General features: G+C 44.7%; 1 protein-coding gene across 1 annotated transcript in view; it reads left to right on the top strand.

Annotated features, from left to right (window-relative positions):
- Positions 1 to 23,792, top strand: part of LOC119459658 (Fanconi anemia group I protein-like) — an 82,870-nt gene that overhangs the window by 21,176 nt on the left and 37,902 nt on the right. Inside the window, exons 13-16 of the mRNA XM_049666316.1 lie at positions 148 to 262; positions 1,674 to 1,796; positions 7,473 to 7,541; positions 16,917 to 17,018. Coding sequence (XP_049522273.1) covers positions 148 to 262; positions 1,674 to 1,796; positions 7,473 to 7,541; positions 16,917 to 17,018 — 409 coding nt within the window. The remainder of the gene's footprint in view (positions 1 to 147; positions 263 to 1,673; positions 1,797 to 7,472; positions 7,542 to 16,916; positions 17,019 to 23,792) is intronic.

The raw sequence follows: 23,792 nt of genomic DNA, 5'->3' as shown, positions 1-23,792 counted from the left end.
GCCGTGCAATGAAATATTTTTTTCACATCTCAAAAGGCATTGCTAGCCATCGTTTGCCTAGCTCTGATTTACCATTCGTACACCACGTTATGTCGGCTTACCATGCTTGTTTGCTCAGTACATGTTTTATGCCTCTTGCTCATTTAGTGAATTGGAATGCCGGAAGGTGGCAGTGTCAGGTATCCTTGTCCTGCTTCGTAACCTCAAGCCTTCAGGTCCTGTTGGCGGCTTTGGTCGGGAGGTTGACTTTACCTTAAGTCAGGTACGAATTAACATAAGGGTTATGTTTCATATTAAGAAATTAATGTTTAAATTCCATTGTTATGCAGCATATAAACAAAGCACTTAATGTACATTCTTTATAGTGGTGCAAAAAGTAGACACCACACAGGAAACACAACACACACAAGCCTGTTTTATTGTTCTTTGTGTGGTTTCTGTTTTCGCGCCGTTAAAAATAATTTATAGTAAAACACACCAATTTGCCCTGTGACAAGTCCTTTTGAAAGTACTTGAATTATGTACTGCTTCAAGAGTCTCCCAATCTGCTTCAAGTATCACCCAATCGTAGCAATTGCTACGATTGGGTGGATGTCTCATTTTTCCTTTTAATTACTTCTCACCACCTAGTGGGTGTCCGCTTAACTATTACGACAAGCACTTGCCTTTGCTTCGAGTTGTTGACAAATTCGACTTCGCCCTGCCATCTGCTAGCCGCCTGGTTAGCTCAGATGGTAGAGCGGCTGCCCCGAAAAGGCAGTGGTCCCGGGTTCGAGTCCTGCACCAGGACAAATTTTTCTTCAACTGCGAGGCTTTTCTTTCGAGGAACCCGTATGGGTTTCCTTTGTAGCAATTGCTACGACTGGGTGGATGTTTCATTTTTACCTTTAATTACTTCGCTCCACCTAGCGGGTTTCCGCTGAACTATTACGTTAGTCCCGATTCAACTCCGAGGAGTGGGGGCAAAGAAAAAAAAAAGTCCTAATCTGTTCGTCTTCTTTAGCATAGCCTCATAATAATTGCAGGAAGACAGTATAAATTAATTTTGTATAGAAACTCTGCAATGCTCCCGAGCCACACGAAGAGGCTTAAGAAGGAGGAGGGGGGGGGGGGGTGTTACGTTTGCTGTTTTACAGGCCAGAAGTGGTTACAAAAGAAAAATATCACATTGTGGTGGTGCACCTCCAAAGTAACACATCATTTCTTTTGCACCTACTTCAGTTTGCATACCAATTTATAAAAAACAACCATCCGACTAGGAGGGGCTTCATTTCAGCGATGGCAGCAAATAATGGCACAATCTTGAATGCCATCTCACCAAAGCAACTGTCTTGTTTTTATTTTGTGAAAAAGATTTTGGATCAGGCATCAAAAGAAGTCATTTTTGTTTATTTGTTCTCAACTTTCGTTTTACTTGTGGCAAGGAGATCGGAAAGTATGACATTGCATTACAATGATTTTGCACATAATCACTGTGAACAAGAAGTATCTTTGAGATAGGCGCTCTGTAAGCACTTTAATTACAGCCATTCACATGTATTGTGGTAACTTATTCAATGTGAGAAAGACTGGAATATGTGTGCAGTTTTGTGAAGGGATTGGTGTGTTATTTTTTTTTTCTTTGAACATGTGACTTGAATGATGAGAAGTAACTAATTGTGCCTGTTCTGAAGCTTTCTGTGCAAGTGCCTCACCCAAGTGATGCCGGCTCACACCAGTCGGTATGCATGGAGCTGCTTGGTCTTCTCAGTAAGAGCCTGACGCAGCAGGGCTCCTTACGTCAATTGCTGTACCAGGTGTGTACGTGCAACACTGAACATGAAACCAAGCGTTTATAGGAAGTGTATGTCAGTGTGTAGTTCACATACATGAAACCAATGCATAAGGCAAGTATAACCTCATGAGACCCTCTTGAATAATTTTTGTATGTAGATCAAGAAAAGGCATTCATTAGACCACTGAGGCTATCTTATCATGGTAGAAAAGTTTTATTATTGTAAGATTTTTGGTTTGCTTGCCAAAGCATGTGCAATATATTGCACATTGGGATTCAGTGGATGAACAAAACAATATGATCAGAGATTACTGGTAATGAACATAGAAAGCTTTTGTTGTGCTGTTCAGTGGTATTTCTAGGTATGAAACTGTTCAAAACAGTTTCTTGAAGAAGTTATACAAAGAAAAATGTCACAGTGAGTGCAACGAAATGAAGAAGTTATACAAAGAAAAATGTCACAGTGAGTGCAACGAAATTTCGTGCGTTCAGTACAGCAGGGGTTATAGCATCTCGATGCTGACTTATGTAACGAAAGCTCGACCATATGTGTTGCCCCTGCTGTCCGGAAAGAGACAGGTGGCAATTGTGTTGTCTTATTGGCAGGATGCTTTGGTGGCGGCTCATCGTTATCGTCGCCCACATCCAATTCTGCTCTGAGTAAATGATGAACAATTACCAGTTTGAAGTCCTGGAGACTAAGTGCATTCTTGCTTGGAACTCGCAGGAGTTGACAGTCTTCTTTATAGTGCAGCCATGCATTAACTATAGCCACGTCCACAAGAAGAGAAAGGGCACAAACAGTTCAGCGCATTGTCCTTGCCTTGCTTGGGTAGAGACTCGCCATTCTATCGCAGAGGTCAACGCCTCCTATGTTCTTATTGTACTCTTCAGCGATAGCCGGCCGAGGTACATCCTTATAAACGCTCTTCTTCTTACACCATCTTTTGCATTCTCCTACTGTCCTCACTAGTGTGAGCAGATGCAAACGTAATGGTTTTGTTGTCAACCCTCTTAACGTGGCAAATGCCATCAGCCACATTCACCGTTTGGCAAAAAGACCCCCCCCCCCCCCCCCCCTGGCCTTTCTTCAAAATTGCCTCTCTCTGCTCTGCTCAGACTCAACCCTGGCACGGGTCAAAGAAAGCCAAAATTACAAACGTTGCTTAGATATGAACTGGAAATATCTTTTTTGAGTAAAAATTGAACATCAACATAACGTCCACCCACCCAGAAAAGCACCTACGGTGAACACAATTATAAATTGACCACACATGTTGTACCTGTGTCCCAGTGTGCAATACAGTGTACACAAAAAAATTCACCATGGCCACGGACAATATACGCACTTGCCTCAAGAGAAACCATGCTCAAAATGATCCCTGTGCATTCCTGAATTGCTTTATCACAAAATTCCGAACATTTAGCCAAGTGGTAAGTAATTATAGGGGCATCTTACTTGGCCGGGTCGAGTAAAATCACTTCGTTGTGATCGACATTTTCAAAAGCGCACACCAAGTGCTCCGCGCCGCGACTTCTCTCCTTCTTGGCCAGATGGCAGCACATGTCTCTACAATAAATTGCACAGGAGGACTTTTCATCTTCCGGAGTTGCAGCACGCCCTTGCCGCTGAGACCCTGTGTGCACTAAATTCTACGCTGGGTCTCACGAGGATGCAAAAAGAAAAAAATTCAAACAGGAACGTATACAAACTTAAAAAGACTGAATGTTCTGAATAAAAGAGAAAACAAAACACTGAATCAGCTAGCTAGTCTGAAGATTCATGTCAATAAAGAATACACAGTAAACAGTATAGGCAATACAAGCAATATGTAAATTTCACATATTAATATAACTGTGTGTAAAAAATAAGACGTGTACAGATAAGCGTTCACACCCCAAGATGACTCTTCAATTTGTGAGTGAACTCGTCATGGTCGATGATACAGGCAATGCCTCCTGGTAGGTTATTCCATTCATTAATAGCAAGGACAAGAGTTGAATGTAAAAACAGGTTATTTCTGACAAAGAAAGGTTATGTTTTGAACTGGTGGTCCAGACGTGAAAACACTTGATGGGCCGGTTTGATAACAGGTGATAATTGGGAGGTGCTATGGTAAACATTGTGAAAAAGACAAAATTTATAGTACTCTGCGTGATTTCAGAGAAGACAATTTTAGGGATATTTTCATTTATTTTGTTTTCGCTTATGCTGGATGTTCGAGAGCATTTTTTTTGCTAGGAAATGGGCACTTTTGTTCTGTAGTGATTCAAGTTTATTTATTAGGTACTCCTGGTGAGGATTCCAGATTTGTGATGCGTAATCCAGTTTTGAGTGAACCAATGTTTTGTAAACTAAAAGCTTTCTATCAGAATTGGTGAAATGCAAGTTGTGCCTAATGAATCCAAGCATCTTACATCAGCTGCTAATTGCAGCATTAATGTGCATATTCCATGATAAATCCGATGCTAGATGAACGCCTAAATAATTAAAGGGGCCCTGAACCACCCCTCGGGCTTGGTGAAAAAACATAGTCCATAGGTAGCATACACTGCTGGGAACATCTGTCAAGTTCTGCTGTTGTACGCGGCGCAAAGAGCTGGTAAGCGGAGCGCGAAGTTGCCGTTCTCTCAAACGCTCTCATTTCAACAGAAGCCATGATCCTCACTCTTTTCTGGGAGCTTTTTGTAGTAAAGTTCATTCCCATAAACAGCTGCTATTTGCTATTGGTCGCTGCGGTCGGCTACACCGCTGCCCCCACGAGCCCACTGGCTAAGTGCACTGCGGCTCGCTAAGGATGACCACGTTTGGATTACGTTTAGCGCATCGTAGCCACCAAAATCGGAAGTCGTGGCGTCTACGTTAACATCCCAAATGAAATTTGAACTGCGCGCCTCGGTGACATTTCGAAGGCGGAGTGTTGTGGACCCGCCCCACTCCGCTGTAGCCTTCGCAGTGCAAGGCATTGAAGAAGGAATGGGAGCACAGCTGAAGCAGTGTTTGATTGCCAATAACTCCGCTTCTGCTGAACTCATTGAAGTACTTTTTGCGGCAAAGTATTTCTGAAATAGCCTATTTTCACTTCAAATGACTTTCTCCACTTCGATAAAAAGTGGTTAAGGGCCCATTCAACGTTGGATACAAATTTAACTGGCCTGGTATTCTATGTGTAGAAATACATTAATGGGTTTAGCTTTGCACTGAATGAAACGGTTTTTGTTTTGTTTACATCTACTTCCATTTGCCAATCCTGACACCATTTACTTAACCTATGCAAATTGCACTGCAAGTTATTAGCATCCCGAGTGTTAGTTACCTCTCTACATAACACAATCATCTGCAAATAATATTACTGAAGAAGTAATGGAATTACCTCTATCGTTAATGTAAGTTAGAGACAAAATTGGCCCGAGCACCGATCCTTGAGGCACTCCTGATTTGACGTGTACTAATGGAGAACAATGTTCGTTTACTACAACAGATTGATAGCGGTGGGGGGAAATCTACTATAGCTGTGCACAAAAATTTTGAAAAAGACCTTCAGGAAGCGCAACAAAAAAGCCTTCATTATCCGAGGTCAAAATGTGAAGCTCTTTCAGAACCACACATTCCATGGGAGAAATCTACTGCAGCTGTGCACAAACATTTTCAGCTAGTTACTGTTAAAGAAAAGAATGTAAAGGAACACGCCCTGGTGCTTCTGAAAGGACATAACCTCACTGGACTTTCCAACTAAGTTAAGAAGGCAAAGGGCCTTCACTTGGAAAGTGTTCCTTCTGTGGCTTTATCGTGGAGAGATAAATTCTCTAGTGACAGGATGAGGCTTGCATTCGTGATTTGGTTATCACTTTTAACATTTTGACGTCTGTGCCATGTGTCCTGTTTCATTTTCATTGGGCTTGGTTATTCTCGAATATTCACATGTGAGGAGCAGCGTTTGTTAAGCTTGGTGATTGCACAGTTCTGTTTTTATTTCTATATGTTTTTCCTTCAATGAACTGTTAGTTGCGAGTAAGCGCTTGTGTTGTCCTTTTCTTCTGCTTTGTATGTGTTGATTGCGCGCTCCCCTACTTCACCATGGACTATACAGGATGTTTCATTTTAGCTGCACCAAATTTTAAAAAATTGCCTGTGGCAGATAGCACAATTATAATCCTTGATCTAAACTAGAGCACTGCACGGGCCGATTTTTTCAGCCCGGGACCGGCCCGGGCCCGTTTTTACGTTGGGCTGCCCGCCCGAGGCCGATCAAAACTTTTTATGGCGAGACCCGGGCCCGGCCCGGGCCCATAAATAATCTACGTTACCCGCCCGGCCCGGCCTGCCACTGCTTTACCTTAGGCCCGAACCCGGCTCGAGGCCGAAAAATACATGTTTTTCAGAGTTGAGACGGCCGAGAATAACTCGCTGCACGTTACATGCACACCACCAGAAAGCCCGAGCCCGGCCCGGGCCCGGGTCAAAAAGCACGCGCCGTTGCCCGAGCCCGGCCTGAGCCGTGAAAAAACTGGGCTGGGCCGGGCCCGGGCCCGGGCTTTCGGGTAAGCTCGAGCCGGTGCAGTGCTCTAATCTAAACTACTCCATGAGGCGGCCATTACTTCCACGAGAAATCAGACCACCTAATTGAATAATTAACATAACTGTGCTAATTAACTTTCTAATTAATTATTTTATGGCACATCTTTCAATCTACGAATTATAGCCGCTGAGTTCGCAAGGCGTATCGACTTGGAACGAATTCTCAGGACTAAACCAGTTTCAAGATATTAATTTTCAAAGTGTCTGACGAAATGCATGGGCGTTCCAGTTAACTTTGTGCTTCAATTTAAGAACAGCGTTTTCCCCAAAAAGTTAACTGGAATGTCCATGCATTTCATCGGACACTTTGAAAATTATTATCTCGAAACTGGTTCAGTTCTGAGAATTCGTTCCAAGTGCATATGCTTTGCGAACTCAGTGGCTACAATTCGTAGATTGAAAGATATGCCATAAAATAATTAATTAAGAAGTTAATTAGCATAAGTGTGTTAATAATTCAATTAGGCATTTTGATTTCTTGTGGAAGTAATGACCGCCTCATTGAGTAGTTTAGATCATGGATTATAATTGTGCTATCTGCCACAGGCAATTTTTAAAAATTTAGTGCAGCTAAAATGAAACACCCTGTATGTATTAACCATCATGCTAGAATGTGATTGACATCATTACAATGGGAAGGTAGCTTTTAAAAGCCACCTGAAGAGCTTAAAGCATGTGTCCAACTCGGGAGCTGCTTAGCTGCAATTTCTTGCAGCTAAGAAGGAGATTTGATAGTTTTTCAGTTTATGTGAACAAATAAGGTTTATTTGCTCCTCCTCTGCATTATTAAAATCCTTGAATTGTCTGTGAATTTTGAATCAGATCAATTGAATATTTCTATCTTGAACAAAACTAAAAAAAAAAAATTGACCAAGGTGACCACGCTTTTGTTAGTAGCACTGAAGCTGATAGCTGCATTATGTAGTCTTGGATGTAAAAGAAAAGGAGGGCACGAAGGATTGGGGCACCAGTCCACACACTGACACCATATTTACAGTTCTAGTGTGAGGTCCAGCGTCTTGGTTGAGCTCACACGAGGTATTTGGAGGACCACATGTGTGGATTTTCCATGTCTATTTGCCATGCATGCTTATGCTCACAGAGACATTCCTCTTTCAGGGGTTTCCTGAAGTCATAGATCAAAACATCAACCTGACTGAAGCTGTGTTGGAGTTGCTGCTCTTGCAAGTAAGATGAGCACTTTAGCAATTCAATTTTTTAGTTTCTCAAAGACATTTATTTATATCTAGTAAAATGCATATTGGAACTCGCATGAAAAAAATATTCTGTAATTTCTCTGATGGACACTCACTAACCTGCCAAGTAGTCAGCACTAGCACTGACTTTGGGTAGCTTTTGTTGCATTAATGGACAAGAAATAAAATTTCTAGTACTTGTTTTTTTTTTTTTTTTTCCTCTTTCTACCCACCTATTTCAATCTGAATTTGCTACCCTTGCTTCTTGCTCTCTGTTGTGACAGCAAGAAATAAATAATAAAATCAGCTTAAAATAATTTCTTTTCAAATTACTTAATATATGCCACTGAGCATTAGTTGTTGGACACCTTGCTTCTTGTGGAGCCTTCTCAGCTGCATCTACTGTCATTTGACAGTGGGTGCCAGTTACATTTTGCAGCCTGTCGTTGAGAAATAGAGAAGCTTTTTAATGAAAAGTTGATAGGTTTGCCTGGCAGCATGCCTGGAATGCTGCTCTAGGTGAATACAATGTTAAATGAGATGGTATGTACAGGTCATTTTCACTGAGACATTAATAGAGTCATCATGGCAGTATGACAAAATTTATTGTGATGTTTGTGAACTGAAGCAGACAGCACAGAGAATTGAAGGGGGCACACAAAGACATAGCACAGTGTCTGTGTCACTGTGCACTGCACTGTGCACTGCAGTTCAATGATGTATCACTAAGTGGCTTACTACATGCATTTCTTGACTGCTCGCTGTCGCCAAAGTTAAATCTGGCATTCTGATTTGCTTCACTAAAGCAAGAGTCATGATAAGTGTCAGGTTGTAAAGCTGTGCAGCCTGCATTTTTGTTTGCTCAAAATCTCTAAGCATGAAATCAGTCGGCTACTTACCCCAGAACTAGATTACTTTTGTCAGGGATCTGAAACACCAAGTGTCTACGCACATAATGTGTGTTTGAGTGCAGACAGTTGCACTTGATCATAGAAGTGCAAGCCTGGGAACACAAGTGGAAATGCATGCAGTCAAAAGCATGACAAACACTGTATGGCAGTACAGTTGAGGTTGTTTTCACACTTTTGCGTGAAATACACTCGTAGAATGAATACGAGTGTGCATCAGGTAGTGCTGTAGGTCTGCCAGTTTGCTTTAACAGCCTAAAAGCAGTATATATGTTGCAAGCATGCTTGTGGAGTGTCATTTGCTGAAATAATGGGAAATGGTAAATTGCTGTGCCCCACCACTTGTTTAACGATGGGTGTGTATTCAAGTTGGTGTCACTGAACCGTTGAGGCTGGTTCAGGGTTTCACAATGCATCTTCATTCCTTGTTGGAATAAACTTGTGTTTGTATTTTCCTGTGTTGTCATGTAAGTTTAGCTTCAACAATTTTTCAAAAGGCGGGATGGTTGGGGAGGCCAGTTGTAATGGTGAAACTGCTGCAGCATCCTCCTTTAAGTTTCATCTGGGTATGAAATGGTTCATCCCAATTTGTAATCCTGCCTTATAACCACCATCAGGGCACACATTTTCATTATTTTACTTCACATTGCTCAGGCTCTGCTGTGCTGCCAATCATTCCTACAATGCTTTACTTGGAAGTGTTGTTGTAAGGGGCACATAATATTGGTGCACGTTAAGAATTTGGGTTCTTCTCCAACATACTACATATTGTCGCTCACTGCAAGCCATGCAAGTTCTGCCAGCTCCCTACATTTTGTACATTGGTTGCACTAGCAGACCACCGACACCTGCCAAAATAATTTGTAGGGGTGTGCGAATACCAAATACTAGATTTCGAATCGAATATCGTATCAAATCAAGAAAGAAAAGCTGAATATCGAATATCAAAAAATTTAACACAAACTCTTATGCTTTCAAATTTTGCGCAAGAAACACAGTGCTGCTCATGCTCAGGAGGCTAATCACATTACTTAGCTAGAATCTTGCTAGCTATCAGTAACTTGCGTAGCTATGAATTGAGATGCATAGTGTGCTCTACTCTTATTAAAGGGAGCACCAAATTAGTATGCAGGCAGTGATAACAACTCAGTTAATATTTGAATGTCTGGAAAATATTTTTTTATCAATAGAATGTATGTCAAATAGAATTAAATGCTTTTTTCCCTCTGAGGCTGAAGAAATAGCGAAGTTGTCCTAAATACTAATCAGGTTTTCAGTTTAATAGTAGGCCGTACACTGTGCTTCATGGGAATCTTCTATTGCTTATAAAGTATTGCTTTCCATTTTTCTTCCAGAAAACAGGAGGGAGAGTTTTTTCCATTTTTATGGCAGGTGGTTTCTGTGGGTTATTGTCAGCTTGTTAAGGCCAATCTGCGCGACAGACAAAAGCGGGGATTGTGCATCACGTCACTCGGCACCTCTATGCGCGGTCATCGGTGCTGTAAGCGTTGACCGCGGTCAGTGCCGACGGTAAAGAGTTCTGAAATCGGGAGGACCACGGCAAGTTTGCACGACGCCCTGCCATGCCGGAGTATAAACATGCCGTATAAACCAGAATATAGGTGAAGTGGGAATATAGGTTGCCCCTTACCTTATGTGGATTTTCACTACGGCGGTTTGCAGCTTCGCAGCAGATTGACTGCATCGTCACTGGTAGTGAGCACACATGAGGCTCCCACATGAAGTCAGCAAGTATGTGTTCAAGCTACAAGTTTTATATTGAACACCGCTGAAAACTGTTTCCTCATGCCCCTACTCATCGCTCACCAGACAAAAGACAAAAAAATTTATCAACGATTACGATACTCCCTAATGCAAATTTTGAGCGCAGCTGTTTAGGTGTTTTGAATTCACGGTATATTGTGATAAAGAATTTGATTCTGTACGACAGGGTCTCCTCTAGGCAGTGGAGCTGAGCCTCTGCTCGAGCAGCTCGTTTAGCAGCAGCGGCAGGCGAAGCATTTCCAACGGTGGCATCGCTCATTGTTCACAGCGAAAGCTTGAACACGGGAATGCGTGGCTTGTGTGGAGCACAGCGGTGGCAGCGCAGGTGAAGTAGCAGATGCACAGGGGTTCCGAATCCCACGCTGGCGCTTTGTTTCCGTGCTCGCCGCATGCCTGGTCGTTGCAGGCGCTCTGCTTTCCTTCTCACCCTTTTGCTATTCTCTCCTCCTCTGCTTTCTGCCTCATGGTTCCGCTTCACCCTCTTCCTCTGCTTTCCTCCTCGGCTTTCCTTCTTGCGCTTTCTTTGCTATCGCCACCTTTCATCTCCCGCTGTGCTCCGCATTAGCTTTCGTCCTTGGCTCTGCTCGTTCGCTCGGTTAGGAGAAACGACGCCAACGCTCTTCGCAGGAACGGGCGCCTAAGAGCTGCGCTTTAAAAAACAAATCACACACGAGGTCAATCGGAAAAGTGCACACAAGACAACGGCTACAAAAAAAAAGAAAAAAGCCAGCAATCACATTTGAATATTGATACAGCTTTGGATATGCGTTTACCAACGTGTGCTCTGTAGGTTGCCAGATGACGACTCACATTCTGCTAAAGACCGCTATGTAAGACCAGGGTTGAGTTTAGCATCCCTTTTTCAAGAAAAATATATCTGCTGATATTCCGGTTTATACGATAGTTTAAAAGAACTTGTTGCTGAGCAAGTTGGTTTGCATAAGGATGACAAAGCACAAACTCAGGCAATCACATACAAAGAAAATACAAGACGCAGCACGCATCCTGTTTTCATTATACATTCTGTCTCAGTGGGCACTCTTACGTGGACTTCCATATGCCTATGTCTTACAGAAGCACCATGTCTTACAATATCTTGCATAGGCTTTCCTAAACCTACCAAAATATCTGCCACTTCTTGCTTAGAGCACTATACATTCACATTCTGGTTGGGAAAGATGTAGAATGGGGCTTCATAATTCAGGAAAGCTGTAGAGACATGGAATGCCTTCTCTGTAAAATTTGACAATTTTGTCAGTAGTAAAACCACAACCCTCTGTTTGAGGAGCAGATCCACTACATTCTCTTCACCACAACTGTAGCTACTAGTTTATAGCATACCCGCCAACATTTATGATTTTATTGCAAAATGCCCAATTTTTTTAATGCTCGCCCGCAGGGGCGTCTGCGTCAGCAGGCGTTTGGTGTGTTGCAACACCACATACCCGAGCACACGAGGGTTGCACTCTCCCGCGTCTAACCGTGCGCGGCTTAGCCGTGTCCGCTGAAAAGGAGATCCTGGGGGTTGAGCTGATGCCGAGTACTTGGACCTTTAAGGCCCCTCGGCGGAGGCAACACACCCCTTTGGCCTTGGCTTCATGTAGATGGCACCCCCGGACTGACCCACCCAGGGGAAATCGGTAGTTCCTTTTCATGTCTCTCTCTCCAATTTTTGTCTTTTTCTCTCGCCTTTTCATCTTTCCTGTTTTCTACTCTCTTCTATATTACTTCCGATCTTCTTGGCAGGGAGGGTTAACCCTGTGTGAGTAGCCGATCTAGGTTTTTTCATATTCGGTTATAGTGGTGACGTATAGCTGGCGTCTGTAGGACCTGTGTTTACAGGCCCTGCAGCGTCCCCTTGTTGGGCTCCATGGTGGATGGCGCGCGTTGCTACAGAAAAATCCATATATCCTTATGGCTAGTTTCTTCCCATCACTTCCTGATCGCCGTCTGAAATGAGGGCGCACCAAAGATGTGTTCCAATTCTTTGGACATAAAAGACAAAACTTCCCACGATTTCATGTCATCCACTTAGAAAAGCCAGAAAAACAAGTTTGAACAATCTCCCCTTTTCTTGTTTCTAAATCTCTAACTGAGGCTCTTGGACCAGGTTATAAGGCATCGAGGATGGCAAGTGGTGATCTCCTCTTGGAGCTCCATGATCACAAAGAATATGAAAAGCTTCCCAATCTAGTGTTCTTTGGGGATGTTCAAGTAACAGTAACTCAGCACCGTACTATGAACACCACCCGCGGCGTTGTTTCAGACGAAGATTTGATGGAGCTGACTGAGGCTGAACTCTTGGAGGGCTTCTGTGAGCAGAATGTCATCAATGTTAAACGGATTAAGATGAGACGAGAGTGCAAGGAAATTGAGACTAAGCACCTTGTGCTCATTTTCGGCTCATGTGATCTGCCCGACTCCATCGAGACCGGGTACATCAAACTTCGTGTTAGACCATACGTGCCAAATCCCCTCAGATGTTTCAAATGCCAGCGATTTGGCCACAGTTCGCAGAGCTGCCGAGCTCGCCAAACTTGTGCGAAATGCAGTGCACACGAACACACTTCTGAATCTTGTGAAAACTCTCTCCACTGTGTAAACTGTGATAGGGAACACGCCGCATACTCGCGGTCCTGCCCATCCTATAAAAAAAGAAAAGGAACTTGTTACAATTAAAGTTAAACAAAAGATTTAGTTTAAAGAGGCACGAAGGCAGGTGTACTACCTGCCAAAAACCAGCTTTGCCGATGTGGCGCGTCAAGGGGCTGCACCACAACGGACTTCGGCGGCTGTCTGGCACACACGTAGTGAGCCGGCGGTGACGCCATCCGCCTTGCCCACTCGGCGGCTGCAGCTAGTGCTGCTCCGCCATCTCAGAAGAAGGGGCCATCGACCTCCAGGCTGGTGGCCTCAAGTGTCTCGTCCCTCGAGACGAGACCTTCAACGCGAACAAACTGCTCTCAAGAGCAGGTGTCCAGCACGCTGCAAGAGCCGATGGACACATCTTCTAGCCAGACGGCGCAGCCAGCACCTAAGGAGTGGCGAGAACCTCTCGACCGCTCCAAAAAAGAGAAACCTCTCATTACAGGGCCTCTAAAGGGTTCTGTAAGCTAACTTTCTTTTCTTATTAAACACATAGCACAAAACTCTTTTTAATATGGGCACTCAAATAGTTCATTGTAACGTCAGAGGTCTCCTTCAAAATCTTGACGACGTTAAAGAACTCCTCCGCAAGTTTAGTCCCAGGGTGCTGTGTGTTCAAGAAACACACCTCAAACATACACAAACAAATTTCCTCAGACAATATGCTATTTTTCGCAAAGACCGCAAGCACACTGTCGTGTCATCCGGTGGTGTGGCTATCATAGTCGATGGAGGTGTTGCCTGTCAGGAAATAAAACTTCGTACACCCCTAGAGGCAGTTGCTGTCCAAGGGGTGCTGTTTGACAAGCTAGTCACTATCAGTTCTATATTCATCCCTCCCAGTTATCAACTTAATAAAACTGAATTTCAATACTACATAGATGATCTTCCGGCTCCATACATAGTTGTTGGAGATTTGAACAGACATAACTCGTTGTGGGGAGACTCTCGTTGCGATGCGAGAGGTCGCCTAATCGAAAACTTTCTTTTTTCCTCAGGAGCATGTATGCTTAATAAGAAAAAGCCAACGTACTACAGCATGGCGCACGACACATACTCCTCCATAGATTTAAGTATCGTGTCGAGTACACTAATGCTGTACCTGGAGTGGTCCGTTCTCAAGAACCCTTTTGGGAGCGACCACTTCCCAATTATATTAAACTTAACAAAACAAGATATATGGTCACCACACATTCCCCGATGGAAGGTTGACATAGCTAACTGGGAACGTTTCTGAGAACTTACATATTTAAGCACGGATGATATTGCCTTCTTTAATATAGAAGACGCTGTGGCATATATAACAGGCTTTATAATTGACGCTGCCACGAAATGGATCCATCAAACTAACGGACTTGCGAATAAACGTCGCATCCCGTGGGGGAATGAAGAATGTAAACAAGCACGAAAAATCAAAACAAAGCTTGGGGACGACTTCGCGACTCTCCAACTTCCGAAAGCTTGATTAGTTTCAAACAAATAAGGTCCCAGGGTAGAAGAACACGTCGACGTGCTAAAAGAGAGTGTTGGGAGAAGGTTATCTCCAGTATAAATTCATACACGGATGAGGCAAAAGTGTGGAATCGAGTTTATAAATTCAAATGCCGGGAGGTACACCCATTACCCTTAGTCAGTAACCAAGGTGAGAGCCTGGAAGACCAGGCAGATTGTCTGGGCAAACACTTTGAACATGTATCCAGTGCGTCCCATTATACACAAACATTTCTCAGGTTCAAAGAACACGCAGAGCAAAAGCCCCTAGATTGAAAATGTTCACGAAATGAAGATTACAACTTCCAAATAAGCCTAGTTGAACTTAAAGCTTCTCATAATTGCTACAACAACTTGGCGCCAGGCGGCGATTGTGTCATGTATGAAATGATTAAGCACCTGCATCCTGAAGCGCTGAAAACACTCCTGTCTCTTTTCAATGCCATGTGGGCGGCTGGGTATATCCTGTCCTCGTGGAAGGAGGCTATAGTCATCCCCTTGCTTAAACAAGGCAAAGGATCGTCCCTAGCGAGCATCTTCAGGCCAATAGCGCTAACAAGCTGTCTGTGCAAACTGTTTGAAAAAATGATCAACAGGCGCCTGTTTCCTTGAAAATAACAAACTACTAGACCCCTTCCGATGTGGTTTCAGGGAAGGTATGTCCACAACAGACCACCTTGTTCGCATTGAGTCTTATATTAGAGATGCTTTTATACATAAACAGTTATGTCTTTCAGTATTTCTCGACCTAGAAAAACCTTACGACACGACATGGCGCTCCGGCATTCTCCGAGATCTCTCTGCGATGGGTGTCCGTGGCAACATGTTACAATCGAAAGTTACCTAGTATCTAACCGCACATTCCGCGTAAGAGTGAGTAACGCTTTTTCTAAGTCATTCACCCAAGAGACCGGTGTGCCACAAGGGGGCATGCTTAGTTGCACACTATTTATTGTGAATATTTCTATAATAGACTTCATAAACATTTCTGCTTGTCTCCTGCACAGATCATTGTTGCTACAGATATATAGAGCAATGTGGCTGTTCACACCATGCCTACAGAACAAAGGCTTTGAATATTTAGTAAACAGTCAGCATGTTAAATAATCAAATAATTTTTACTATTTTTCACTGAGTAATAGTATTTTTTAGCTTCCACTGTTGTACTTGTTGAATTCTAAGGTTGGCCGGTCTGTTATAGACTAGTGTAATATGTTCTGTGTTTTAATCTCAAGCTTGTTTGCAGGGTCACACGAACTGTTAACTCATACACTAAAATAGTGAGGATTCAAGGTTGTAAAAGCAGTTGTAGAAAAACATGGACACAAGAAAGTCCAAAACGACAACACACACTGACTATCATATGAAACGTTGCCCTGTCGCACACAACATTCTGTACATGCTTCACTAAAACAGTGCCAACCCATCAGTTATGGAATCATGTGCTCATTCACAGAAAGTAGCAAAGCATGATAATTCTTTATGGAGAATAATCGAAGGCTGGCTTGCACGCATGCTGCCTAAATTGCCATTTATGGCATGCCTCAACCATGAGATTTCTTTCTTCCTGTATCTCTCACTCCCACGGTTCAAATTTAGGGTTACAATTACACTCACGACAGTGCAATGAAAAGTTAGACGTCGCTCTGCCATTCAGCAACCGTTTGTGCTCATTCAATCTCATAGAGGCTGTAGCCTGTCTGCCCAACAATAAAATTAAGTGCAACTTGAATGAATATTATAAACTACTCAATATTGCATCATACAAACTTGTTAGGATGTCTTATGTAGTAATATCTGTCATGTCTTCTTTTCGCTGCACAGCAGTGCACATCTTTCCTATCTTGCCAGCAGTGAAAACAATGTTGACTCCTTATTGACTACACACGACAACGGAGCTTGACTATAAGTCATGCCCGCAACTCTTATCGTCTGTGCTTTCTGCTACCTTGTAGAAACTAAAAGATTTGATGTAGCTTTTGAAGCATTCCGAGACAGTAGCTTTGGTACCAAGAGGGAAACCAGCTTTTCTCAAAGGCGGAACCTGCCTATTAAAGCTGACATTCATCTTATGCACACACAAACTGCTAAGGGTAGGTTTGAGACTTTTGATTGTTGGACGAACAGCTGAGCAACAGTTTCTCAACCATCCTGGACAGTATTACCAACACATGATCGTCCAGGAAAGTCAAGGTATTATCTAGATACTGGAAGCTTGTTGAGAGGAAGCTCATTTTAAGAAACAGGCCGCTGGACCTAATTCAACCCTGGCTCAGATCGCATTTTTAAAATAAATGCAACTGTGGTGAGGAATACTTTAGAATGAAGTCCTTTTGAGCTTGAAACCATTGACTTGGTAGATGCTTTTCTGGTGGCAAAAAAATTGCTACTTTTCCTGGCTTGCTAAAATTCAATGTAGCCTGCCCCCTCACTCTTTCTTAATCACTCTCTCCTTTCACATGACATCGTGCTGTCTTGCAAAAACCACTGATTTATGCCACTTCTTTTTTCTCTTTTTTTTTAAATTACTTTTTCAGCTGCAGAAGTACTATGATGGAGATGACAGCTCGTATCCGCCCCTGAAATTGTCGGGAGTTGTCCAGATCAACATGGACAAGGCAATTTTGCAAGAACCTCTGGTTTGTTCTTTTCTTGTTAACTCCCGTTTCTGTCAACAAAATATAGTGCACACATTGTAACAGTTGTAATAATGGTGTTACATTTAATTTAATGATCAGAAATAAAGTGCTTGCAGTAGTTCATTTATCTATCTCACAAAACTATGTGCTGATTGTCTTTGTCTTTTCGTTGCAGTTTTAGATAAGCTTACCTGGATGTAAACAGACAATGTATTTTCATTCACCATGTCTAATGATACAGTTGTGCTGAAATGTACATCTAGCACACAAAAATGATGGACAGATATGATAAAAATTGTTAACAAGGCAATCGTCTCCAGTTTGAATGTGTGCTGCATTCTTTAGCTTCACGCTATAAGCCAGCTGGCCGAGCAACATTAAAAGGCACAGTAAAGTGAATTTCAATTTTTGATGTAGGCGGTAGATCACGTCATATAGGTCACTGATGCATCATTCTGCCAGGGTCCAGAGGTGTAATCTATAAAATTCTGTAAGCGATGGCTAGCTAATTCATCAGTGTTTGTGTGAATGTGATGTGATGAGCCGCAATTCAGTAGCACCTATGTATTTTACAATACCTTTCAATTATTGTTGACCGTACCAAAATTAAAGTTTCATTGGCTTGGGCACATTTACTGTGTTTGTATCTGTGAGGCAAAGATAAAAAGCATTAAATAAACGTAATGGAAACAAACCTCTCAAGTAGGGTGCTAGTGCGAAGTCAGCTTCATCCGAAACTCTGCCTGGGCTCCTTAGAGTATTGTCCTTGTGGTGTTCTCTCTGGAGACTATATGACAATCACATACAAAACCATATGAGAAGTCCTGAGATGGAAGGGCACACTTAGGAGACTGATTTAGTATGTGTCGGAATGAAACATTTTGTGAGTTCATGTTCTGCTTGTAATGCAGAAATGACACTCCTTATTTGATATAAACCTCCCGTGTTCGCTTGGGAGAGTTTTACTCAAGGAAAGTGCTTTGTGCCGAGTACCCCATATCCAGGCATCTCCTCATCCACCTCTATTTTGGGTGACACTAGTTAGCTTAGCTAACATATTGTAGTGTAGTCAAGCCATAAGTATTACCGGCCTATAGTGGCACCTACCGGAATAAACATCATCAGCACTTCATTGATGATTGGCATATATTATTATGTCATCGGGACTCTGAGAAGTATGAACAAGCTTTTCACCTGCCAGCTGTGGCTCAGTGGCAATGGTGTTCTACTGCTGAGCATAAGGTTGCAGGTACGATTCGCGACCGTGGCAGCCACATCTTGATAGGGGTGTACATAATAATACAAAAACACTTGTGTACGTAGATTTAGGTGCACATTAAAGGCAGTCAAAATTAAACTGCAAGCCTTCAATGCCGTGTCCCTCATGACCTGCTGTGTAGTTTTGGGATGTTAAACCCCCCAAAATAAGTTTTAAAGAAATTAGCTTTTTTCGACCTACATTTTTCAAGTAACATGCCTATATGAGGACAGAACCTGCAAAATGTGGTGCAGGAAATCTGGATCAAACTTTTCAGGAACAAAGAAACAAATCATAAAATTGTCTTAAGTGCCCTTTTGATGCTGCATCATTAGTGCCTGCCTGTTCTGTTTGGTATGTTCTGGTTAGAGTTCACATCACCTGAATTACGGCAACTTTGTTCACAGCCTCCACATTTTCTGTTTTGCAACATCGCGCTCGCATCATGTCTCAAGAAATTTAGGTAGGCTGTATCAGGGATGCAGCCGTAGTGGGGAACATGAAACCTATTGTACTTGCTGCAGATTCTGCATGGACACTAGGGTACAGAAATGACGTAACCAGATACACAAGTTACATTTATTCACACATTAAAAGCCTTCATGCCTAACTTATGTTACAGATAGTGGGAGGCTTACAGTCTAATTTTGCAATCGTACTTACGCCCTGGGCATTCGTAGTGTGACCGCTTGTTTTGCAGAGGGTGTTTGATCACTAGGGTGAAGAACTGATCCCTGATCCGCACGAGTGCTCCGTACTCGTTGATAGTTGGGGCTTCTGCACTTTTGTCAATTTCCTGCCCTTGCGCTCACTATGGAGACGGAAATGTTTCGCCGTGGTGAAAGCCATTGGATATCCCTCTTTTTTGCTGCCCAAGTCTCTCCATGCCATCTTTGGACAGGAAGCCTGAAATTTTTGCAACATACAGTGGAATCTCGATGATACGAATCTCACGGGGTCACGAAAAAAAATCGTATTAGCCGAATTTCGTATAATCGAAACACAATTAAAACTAGCTAAATTACAGAGTCGAGAGGTGAACTCACTCAGGCACGCGTACAGTAAAAAGCATTTACAGTAGACCACTTATAACGTAACCGTTTATAGTGCAGAACTGGCTACAACGCGGCCTTTTCCGACTCCATGTATACGCATACCGCTTACAGTGCAGCCGCGTGAGACAAAATTGCTGCTTCCGCGGGAAAATCTCGCCGACAAGGGCGGTAGCGAGCACGAGGTGCGCCCACCGATGGGAGAGGAGATCAACGAGGGCGATGCGGAGGAGGAGCATGAGACGTGAAGCACGAGTCCAAGGGCGATCAAGTCGTCACCGCGTGCCGTATGTGCGAGTGAAAGCGCGCGGGGGACGCGCGCCTTCACGGACAGCGAACGCACAGCGGAGATCAAACGCGACTTACGTAGCGCGAAAGGCCGTGGGGGTATGAGAGGGAGGGAGGGCGACGCTGTGCTGCGGTGCCAAATGCGTATCTTGCAACCTTGACGCTGCGCCGTGCTCCCTATTGGGCAGCAGAAATAAGCGTCATTTTATTCTTCAATAAAATCACTACTACTATCTTGCAACCGAGCGCAAGGGTAACTGGCGACGCAATCTCCCCACGCGAAAGGAGCAAAGCGGGAAGGTAGCGCGGGAGAGAGAAGGGGGGGGGGGCGGCGCCTGTGCCAGCTGTCGGTGTTGTCGCGCGCACCGTATCTTGAAAGCGATCTCCACACGGCTCTGACCTTTGTATGCGCTGTGCTTACGCCGCTCAGTTTCTGTTGAAGCGATAGACCGCACGAACCTTCGCTTGCTGCAGCGGCCGCGCGTGGGGAAGCGCGGCCGCCGCAGCGAGCAAAGAGACAAAAAGAAAAGCACAAAAGCAACAAAAGCGCCACCGCTTCAATTGAACTCTTCGCGCCCAGTCGCGGCTTCCGCGCTGTCCGGCGTCGCGTCCGCGCCTCCGCACCAAAAGCGAAAGGGAAAACGCGTGAGGCTGTGCGCTGTTCTCTTTCGCGGCCGTCGGTGGGGCGGCGTTTATTCGTATCAACCGACGCGGGTCGAAAGTCAATTCGTAACAACCGTTCTCTAGCACGTTGCAAAGTAATGGGGCTCGGCCGTGACCTCAGAAAAATTCGTATCATCCGGAAATTCGTATTAGCCGTGATCGTATGATTGAGATTCCACTGTATTGCTACGGTCCAGTATTTACGATGACGAAGAGGCGAGCGGTATGAAGACGACGACAAAGAAGATTCGAGGATAGTGCGGGCTGTTGGCTCTTGGTCAAGTGCGGCTATTAGTTCGTAAATATACTTGCATATAGTTTCTCGTCTGCGTCTTTCTAGGTAACATATCTAGTGGAGGTGGACGTTCCCTGTACCTCGTCACGAAGCTTCGCAGTGGACGGTACGTCCACTACGAAGGCTCTGACAGCTTGACTCGGCCGGCTCCAACACCTGCTGCCACTTCGACAACCTACATCGCTCTCCCCGCTCCCCATGATCCTGGCGTATTCTCGGGAAAAGATGGGGAAGACGTCGAGGACTGGCTCAGCCTGTACGAACGCGTCAGCACCAATAACTAGTGGGGCCCTACTATCATGCTCGCCAACGTCGTCTTTTACCTCGGTGGCACACCTCGAGTTTGGTTTCTGATGCATGAACATGAGCTGACCAGTTGGGATTCGCCTAAGCAAAAGCTCCGAGATTTGTTCGCCAACCCCTAAGGTCACGAACTTGCTGCGAAAAAGGCATTATCCGGCTGTGTGCAGACGTCAACAGAGCCCTATGTCGCGTACATTCAAGATGTCTTGGCTCTATGCCGCAAAGTTGATGCACACATGACTGAGCCAGGCAAGGTTTCCCACATTCTCAAAGGCATTGCCGATGACGTCTTCAACTTGCTCGTTTTCAACAACGTTGCGACGGTGGATGCAGTTATAAAAGAGTGCCGCCGCCTGGAACTCGCAAAAAGCCGACGTATTGACTAGCAGTTTGCCTGGCTACCAAACACCCAGGCGACATCATCCTGTGCCGACGCTCCTCGTGCCAACAACACTGGCGATGTTACCAGGATCGTCCGGCGAGAGATTGAGGCCACCTATCCGGCTGCCTTCGACTCCAGCTCCTCCAACGCACCTGCAGTCAACGTTTCCCTGATCCACGCAGTTGTCCATGAGGAGTTCGCCAACATGGGTCTTCACACCGTCTGCTCGACCCATCACCCTGATGCCCACCCGGATTCTTCGATTCCCACCTGAATTCTTCAATTCCGCCCCGTCCCACATCCTGTTACCCACCATGTTTCCGCAACCCATCTGAATGGCGCACTGCTGACGACAAGCTCATTTGTTTTCACTGCTGTCGAATCAGGCACATTTCTCCCCACTGTCGCAGTCGCTGGAGTTCCCCGACCTGGACCACTTATACTGGCTACTCTCTTTCAAGCGGCCCTTCTCATCCCTATACCGCACGGTCTGATAATGCCGCCACTGAATCTCCTGCACTGAACTGCTCCTGCACCAAAACACTGACAATCTCGCTCGCCCTAGCCCCGTCGCTCATATTCGCCGACTCCCTACGGACGCTCCCAGCCGGAAAATTAGACGATGCAGCACCTCGAGGTGATGCTGCATTGCTGCCTACACCGCCAAATCCTCTACTGACGCTTTCCACTCATCGGAACCTTCTTGTCGACAGTCTTTCTGTGTCTGCTTTTATAGACACTGGGGCGCATTTATTGGTAATGAGCGCTGACCTTCGTAACCGGCTGAAAAAAATAACAACACCTGCCATGACGCCTGTTGTCTGTATCGCCGACAGTGGAACAGCCCCCGTAATTGGTATGTGTGCCGCCAGCGTCTCCGTTGCTGATCGCTCCACTACCGTTCTATTCACAGTCATCGCTCACTGTCCCCACGACATCATCTTCAGCTTGGACTTCCTCGCCACGCTCTCATCGACTGTTCAGACAGTAGGGAGTTTTAGTATAGCGGAAAACGCTTACGTTAGCGTTAGCGTGCGACTCAACGCTAACGCAAAGAAAGGCTGCACTGCGCGGTACAAGGTAGTGTTTTAGAATAGCGGAACGGAGCAAAACCCTAACGCTAATGCAAATACACTTGGGCGCCATCTCGAGGCGGATACAGCAAACATGAGCAAACCCTCTCGTTAAGCCTACTCCGCCGCTAATCGAGAACGTATATCGAAAACAACGCCCATTTGTCACCTTTACGCCGCTGTCGAAGCATCATCACCCAAATCTAAAGCAAACACGACCATTAGTGGGGAACGAATGAGCCGAACAGTGCAGGCCGACGACTCGATAGATCCGAAGTGGACGGCTCTCGCTTCAACAGGCGCTGCTATCTTGCCCTACGTACGGAATCCCTTGCGTGCGTTAGCGTTGAACGCTATATTCCGGACATAGCGTACGTACGTAAGAGTTCTGGCTACGTTTACGTTCTGCGCAGGCGCAGTTTGCAGCACGCAATGCTAACGCTAAATCCTTGCGTTTGCTGTTTTCCGCTATACTAAAACTCCCTAGTACTCTCTGCCTTGACCTACCTGTTCTGGATCCCGCTGAAGCACACCCCAGTCATCTCAGTTCTGTAGACTTCATTCGCTTGCCACCTTCGCCACTGACTTACGTTGACTTTGTGTCATCCCCACCAGTACCCGACGATCACTAAATCGCGGCTCCTATGCAAGACGTCCTCCTTACACATGGAATCACAATACCTCATGCAGTTTTATCTATTACGGCGAATTGCTTCTGCCTGCCAGTGGTCAATTTTGGCTTGACGACACAATTGCTGCCACGTAGGATGTCTCTGGCCCAGCTTTTGCTCATTCGAGGATCACTCAGTAGCATCTATTGCAGTAGACGACAGTTCAGCCGATCGTCCTCTACTATCGCAGTCAGCAACTTGTACCATCGCCGACTTACAGAAAATGATTGCGCCCAACATGCCGTCCGAGCACGCTCATGAGCTCTACCAACACCACCTAGATAGCACAGGCCTATGCACTCAGATCTATGACGTCATCCTACCTGGCTCAAATTTTCCCTTGCCAAGGCTGGCGTGACGAAAGCGGTGACGTCAAAATCACTGTTGCTTACGCGGGAGCATCCTGATTAGATTCTATGATAGTCAGGCCACGTAGCATGACGTCATGATCGGAGTGCGTAGGCCTTGTGCTATCTAGGTGGTGTTGGCTCTACCACACTCTGTTTTCCTACCACAATATTTTTTACTTTAACGATCGTCCTTTGGCCCAAACTACAGCTGACCAGCTAAATATAGGCGATGCCCCTCCTATTGATTGCCACCCGTATCGAGTGTCGCCGGCTGAGCGTCAAGTTATTCACGCAGAAGTTCACAAAAAGCTTGCCAAGAACATTACTGAACCATCGTGTAGTCTATAGGCGTCACCTGTTATACTGGTGAAAAAGAAAGATGGCTCATGGCGCTTTTGCGTGGATTATCGGCACCTTAACAGGGTTACCAAAAATGACG

Source organism: Dermacentor silvarum, chromosome 1, assembly GCF_013339745.2.
Source record: "Dermacentor silvarum isolate Dsil-2018 chromosome 1, BIME_Dsil_1.4, whole genome shotgun sequence".
Classification (NCBI taxonomy): domain Eukaryota; kingdom Metazoa; phylum Arthropoda; class Arachnida; order Ixodida; family Ixodidae; genus Dermacentor; species Dermacentor silvarum.
Note: the sequence above shows the minus strand (reverse complement) of the source record. Positions and strands in the feature narration are given on the sequence as shown.